This window comes from Sceloporus occidentalis, unplaced genomic scaffold (genome assembly GCF_023333645.1).
Source record: "Sceloporus occidentalis isolate IW3139 unplaced genomic scaffold, rSceOcc1.0.p SCAF_5, whole genome shotgun sequence".
NCBI lineage: Eukaryota > Metazoa > Chordata > Lepidosauria > Squamata > Phrynosomatidae > Sceloporus > Sceloporus occidentalis.
The window spans coordinates 93,205,565-93,211,564 of NW_028316985.1; the positions used below are offsets into that span (position 1 = coordinate 93,205,565).

Consider the following 6,000-nt stretch of genomic DNA (forward strand, 5'->3'; position numbering starts at 1 on the left):
AGCACAACAGCTACCCTCCTTGATAGCCTTCTGCCAGCAAGTTAAGGTTGACAGAGCTTTTAAGGAACTGTTATAAGAACAGGCTGGGATGTTGTACCATTTCAAAAAAAATTGATACAGTTTATATATATATATATATAGAGAGAGAGAGAGAGAGAGATTTATCGTTTTAAAATGTGTTTTATTCTTTTAATAACTATGTTTTAATACTGTAACAATCTAATTCCTTTTTAATGTACTTTTTCCTATGTTTTTAATTGTAGTGTTTTTTAATGATGTGAAGCCGCTCTGAATGCCAGTTCTGGGAAAAGAGCGGGATACAAGTAAATATAATAAGTAAATAAGTAAATAAATACATACATACATACATACCATATGGGCAAAGTTTGGCTGCAAACTGTGATTTGCCATATCCCTCCCTCCCACTCACTCTTAAGAAAATAACTTAAACACATGTATAACTACTATGCAGACTGCTAAGGTATCCATAAGATAATAGTGTTACTAAGATACTATCAGCTTTTCAGCATCATTACTATGGTACCTCAACCAGAAAGTTGAACAAATAATTCAGAAGTGAATTTTCCATTTCTTCTTCTTCTTCTTCTTCAGCATCATCTTTTTCTGGCTCATAAAAAGAAGCAACAAACTTGGCCACAAAATTTATCACTTGTTCCACTGCAGGTTCTCTTTTGTAGATTATTATGGCATACTTAAGATAATGAACAAACTCTTCATGAAAACAGGTTTTTTCCTGCAACTAAAAGAATTATACAATACTCAATGATTTCATTTCAATATGACTTCATTTTATAAACGAACAACAGTAGAATCTAGATAACACATTATCCTTGTGCTACCATTCACATATCCATGTGAAGAAAACAGGCTAGCCCATCCCATCCCTTGTCTACTACCAGCATTATCCTCACAAGGAGAGCTTCTACTATACATAGACACCCTCCATATGATCCATAACAGATGGACCCCATCTGTGTTAACAGCATTCACACACAAAGAAAACGATCCTATCCATACTTGAAGCTGTCCATATGAGACCAAGTGAATTAGAGAAAGGGTGGAGCTTCCCTGCTCTGCAGTTAACATGGTAGGTAACAAGGGTATATTTTAAATGTACATAAATGTAGCAGTCCTTTCATCAAGCATATGTGTACTTCCACTGGGGCTACTGTTTTTTGAACAGGGATGGAAAAATTCCAGCTAAGCCTAAAAATCTGAAATATTGTTCAGCCCCATGCTTATACCCCATGAAATTGGTTTCTAAACTGTTTCCAGTCTAGAAATTTGAAATATCTTTTCAAGCTCTGTATTATGATGTAAGCACTATAACCGCAACTGGCATGTTACCTTGTTAATAAGAATACAACCTTAATATACAGTCCTCTCACCTCTTACACGGGGGATCCGTACCAGACCCCCCCCCCCCATGTAAGGGGGAAATCACATATGCTCACGCCCCATTGAAAATAATGAAAACATTCACAACATTGTACCGCAGCTTCAGCATATGCTGAAAGCCGCAGAAGAGAAGCCTACGTATGGTGTTGGCTCAGTGTATTTTTTAGATCAGCTTTCCAAATTGCTTTAAGATGATCAAAAGGAATAGGTTTTTCAAATGTTATATTTTCCTCTGCAGTCACATTTGTGTGGGCTGCTAACCTGTGTGGTCTGATTTACAGGAAGTGAGCTGTGAAGTTCAGGATTCAATGTCTGCTCTGTCATAAATTTGTTAAGTGACCCTGAACCCAGCCACTATGCATTTCTTCTGAACCCTCCACATGGATACTGGCTGAGGTGACTGGAATTATATTAGGTTTGCTAAGATGAACAAGACTGCTTTGAATATCTAGGGCCTGTTACAGACTACCCAAATAAAGCTGCTTCGGGTCTCTTTGGAAGTATGCTATTTAAATGATGCATGGGTTCTAAGAGTCCGGAGATCGTGCCAAAGCCACACTCCATTCCTAAGCACTGGAGTGCAGCTTTGGTGCAGCTTCTGGATTCTTTGGATGCATGCATCATTTAAACAGCATACCTCCAAAGAGACCCAAAGCAGCTTTATTTTGGCAGTCTGTAACAGGCCTAGGAAAACTATTACCATATATACTCGTCTATAAGTCAACATCATGTATAAGTCAAAGGCAGGTTTTGGGGCTTAAATTATGGATTTTCCTGTGACACATATGGATAGGTCAAGGGTAAACTGTGGGGCATTTAACAAACAAATCTTTTCCTCGCCTTTTAAAAATGCATAGACTATAAGCCTCTAAAGAGAGACTACCAAGCCTCACAAGGCTTATATATGGTAATCCCCTAAATGACGGCCACAGCCATCCTTCAGGCTCCCCCACATTGCTGCTGAATGCTACTCAAGCTAAAAAAGGTAGGGAAGGAAAGAGGCCTGCCTTTCTCCAGTTTAGACAAAGGAGGAGCAATGGGGATGAGAACACTGTTTATATGCCCTGCCACACCAAGAAGGACTTCTTGACTCACTGCCTTTGCACTGAGTCTATTGGCTCATATACAAATTGACTCAGGTTTTTGGGGTCGATTTTGTCCATTCCCCCCCCAACTTATACATAAGTATATACAACACATAAACAAATTTTGTTTTTATTGCTACAAAAGATATTATTTGGAACTAAACATAGCTCACTTCTTGCAAACCACATGGATATGGTTGCCCTTGCTTATTTGAAGGGGAAAGGCAGGCAGGTAAAAATATCATTGGATTACTGTTACAGCATCAGCTACCCTTCTCCTTTTGCCGAGTATCCAGAAAAACAAACACTCTCCAGAGGAAGGAAACTTTTGTTTCTCTTCCTCCCCCCAAGTTTGGTATTTAAAAGTTCTCTTTTTCAATGTGTTCTCTTCTCTATTCACCAATGTCTTTCTTGAAACATCTTTTACCTGCATGGTTTCAGTGTTTAAAGTTCATGGTCTGTAATGGTGTTGCAGTATGATTGGTGTCAACTCTAATTTAAAAAAAATTAAAAGAAAAGAAATTAAAATCAAATTAAATGTTTACGATTTACCTTGTCATATGTGTGCTTTAATGATGTCACCAGCTTTGCGTGATTTTGGTGAAGTTTTTGAGCTTGCTGAAAGGCCTCCTTTATATGGAGTGTCTTTTCCCCTTTCATAGCTGCAAAAGAAACCAGGCAATATAAAAAATGAATACTGTAATACATCCACTGAACACTACTATATTCTGGCATTGTCTTGTTACGGGTATATTTGCAAGCTGTGTTTCAAAGAGATCTTGTCTATTTCCCACTAGCATTACTAGCTCTCAGATAAAACTATGGATCACTGTGGCCTGTTACAGACTGCCAAAATAAAGCTGCTTCGGGTCTCTTTGGAGGTATGCTATTTAAATGATGTATGGGTCCTAAGAGTCCGGAGGTCGCGCCAAAGCCACACTCCATTCCTAAGGACTAGAGTGCAGCTTTGGTGCAGCTTCTGGATTCTTAGGATGCATGCATCATTTAAATAGCATACCTCTAAAGAGACCCGAAGCAGCTTTATTTTGGCAGTCTGTAACAGGCCAGTGTTTTCACTGAGAACTACCCTGTAATCTAACTATTTGATGTATACCCTTGCTTTCCACTACTGGTCTCCATAGTGACTTACAAACAAGATTGTAATGATAAAGCTAAGATAACACCCTGCAGTCTTTTAAGCAGCCTCGGGTGGAATAGCTTGACTGCTAAACGCTCTCATGGCTCCTTCATTTATTTATAAGCAAACCTCATTTCTTTAGACCCTATTGAAATACTCATTTATACTCTACAAATTGATGCAGTGTACCAAAACCATACAATGTTGCCTTACAGTAGATCAGTTATTTGTCCTTCTACACAATATTGAATCGTTCAGCCTGATTTCTCCAGAGCCCAGGAAAGGCCTTCTCTGTTACCTGTTACTGCATACTTCTAAAATATACCTGATCTCACTTCTAAAATATACTTGATTTTAAAAATTTGATCACTGGTGTTAACAAGGACTGAACCTTGTACTTTTGCCATGAGAAATGGGTGCTCCACTATTATTATATTCCCCACTTTCCCCCCAAAATTGGGACACAGAACTATAATTACTGGATCCTAAGCTACCTGTAGCAATTCTTATTTCATACATATTCATTAAGCTAAGCTGCTACTTTCTCACTATGCATTCTGGTTGCTTTTTGTCTCAAACATATCCTTGACCTAAAGCAATGATGGCAAACCTATGGCAACGCGTGCCAGAGTTGGCACTCAGAGCCCTCTTTGTGGGCACATGTGCCATCGCTCCAGCACAGAGGCCTGTTACAGAGAGGCCAAAATAAAGCTGCTTCGAGTCACTTTGGAGGTATAGTATTTCAATGATGCATGAGTCCTAAGAGTCTGGAAGCTGCACTCCAGTCCTTAGGACTGGAGCGTGGCTTTGGTGTGGCTTTTGGACTCTTAGGATGCATGCATCATTGAAATACCATACCTCCAAAGTGACTCGAAGCAGCTTTATTTTGGCCTGTCTGTAACAGGCCGGAGTTTGTTACTGGAAAGCCAGAGGGACACAACACTTTGCAATAAATAAGTGGGTTTTGGGTTGCAATTTGGGCACTCAGCCTCTAAAAGGTTCACCATCCCTGACCTAAATAAAGCCTATCTTGTTGAGAATAAGGGAAACAACGTTATGTTACTGACATTTCTTAGATTTTAAACATTTTATGACATAACAAAAATATCTAAGCTTTAATACCACACAGATATTCTGCTGTTTTAACTGAACAACAAAGGAAATACCTAATCTATAGTTAGCATTTCGATCGGTTTTTCCACTGGACTTGCAACCAGGGCTCAAAAAGATGATGGTCTTTTAAGGTCCTCCCTTTTTCTTAAATGTCCTACATTTTGGGCTGAGTTTTGTCCTGCAGTTGTCCTACAGTTTGGTCTCGAATTTGTTCCGCATTTTGTCCCTGGTGATAGTGGACAATTATGGCAACCCTCACTCACTCATGAATATGAGACAGGTAAAAATGGGGCCCTTTCACACTACGTAATGACAGCACTGATTCCACCTCATCTGCCATGGAAATAGACAAGATCTCTTCGAAACGCAGCTTGAAAATATACCTGTAACACATCATAATGGTAACAAGACCACTGTATGGAATCATGGGACTTGTAGTTTAGGGGGCTGCGTTTAGAAATCTCAGCAAGCCTCTCTAGTTCTTCATTAATGTAAAACAAGAACAGGCTTCCACGGGATGCAGCTACAACTGCATATAACTATGAAAGAACCTCTCATCTCCATCTTATGATCTGTTCATAAAAACAAGCATACAGTGTTTTCTCCGAATTCAAACAACTGGCCAACACAGCTACCCCTGCAAGTATTTTCTCCAGCCTGGTTTGCGGTAACTTCAGCATTTGCATTTGGCTGGAAAGTAGAAGAAACTGACCTTCAGGCGAATCGTAACAGGGATAAATTGCAGCAATCCTTGGACTTGCTGCCTTTCTTCTTGTCCACCCACGAATGATTAGATTAGGATATAAACCCACTTCTTTGGATGCGGAAGAGAGTGTTCATAAACTCCCACAACAGTATAAATGTGCTTTGTCCCTGAGCATTTATGATCGCTCTGTACTGCATCCAAAGTGAGTTCATATACTAGTGGCAAGGACAGTGCATACTGGAGGATGGAAAAGAGGAAGAAAGCCCAAAGGTTACAGACTGGATATGTAAGACGCTCCATTATATAGAGATTGATAAGTTGGCAAACTTGATTAGAAACAAACTAATAGATACGTTTAGAAAAGAAGGGTCAGAAACGGTTGAGCTTCTGAAAATAACATTAGCAAACTTAGTAATTAGTAAAAGAAGAAAATCATGAAGAGGCTCAATAAGGAAAAGAGATGAAAGTTTGCAAGGAGGTAAGATAGTGTAAGAATAAAGAACAAAAAAGAGAGAGATAGAAGTGATAAAGGAGATGTG

The 6,000-nt window shown here is 39.2% G+C and overlaps 1 protein-coding gene across 1 annotated transcript in view; it reads right to left on the bottom strand.

The window, feature by feature from the left end:
* Positions 1-6,000, bottom strand: part of NCAPG (non-SMC condensin I complex subunit G) — a 32,518-nt gene that overhangs the window by 24,442 nt on the left and 2,076 nt on the right. Inside the window, exons 2-3 of the mRNA XM_089524749.1 lie at positions 3,057-3,166; positions 545-760 (exon numbers count right to left, since the gene is read on the bottom strand). Of these exons, the coding sequence (XP_089380875.1) occupies positions 545-760; positions 3,057-3,164 (324 nt within the window). The 5' untranslated portion in view covers positions 3,165-3,166. The remainder of the gene's footprint in view (positions 1-544; positions 761-3,056; positions 3,167-6,000) is intronic.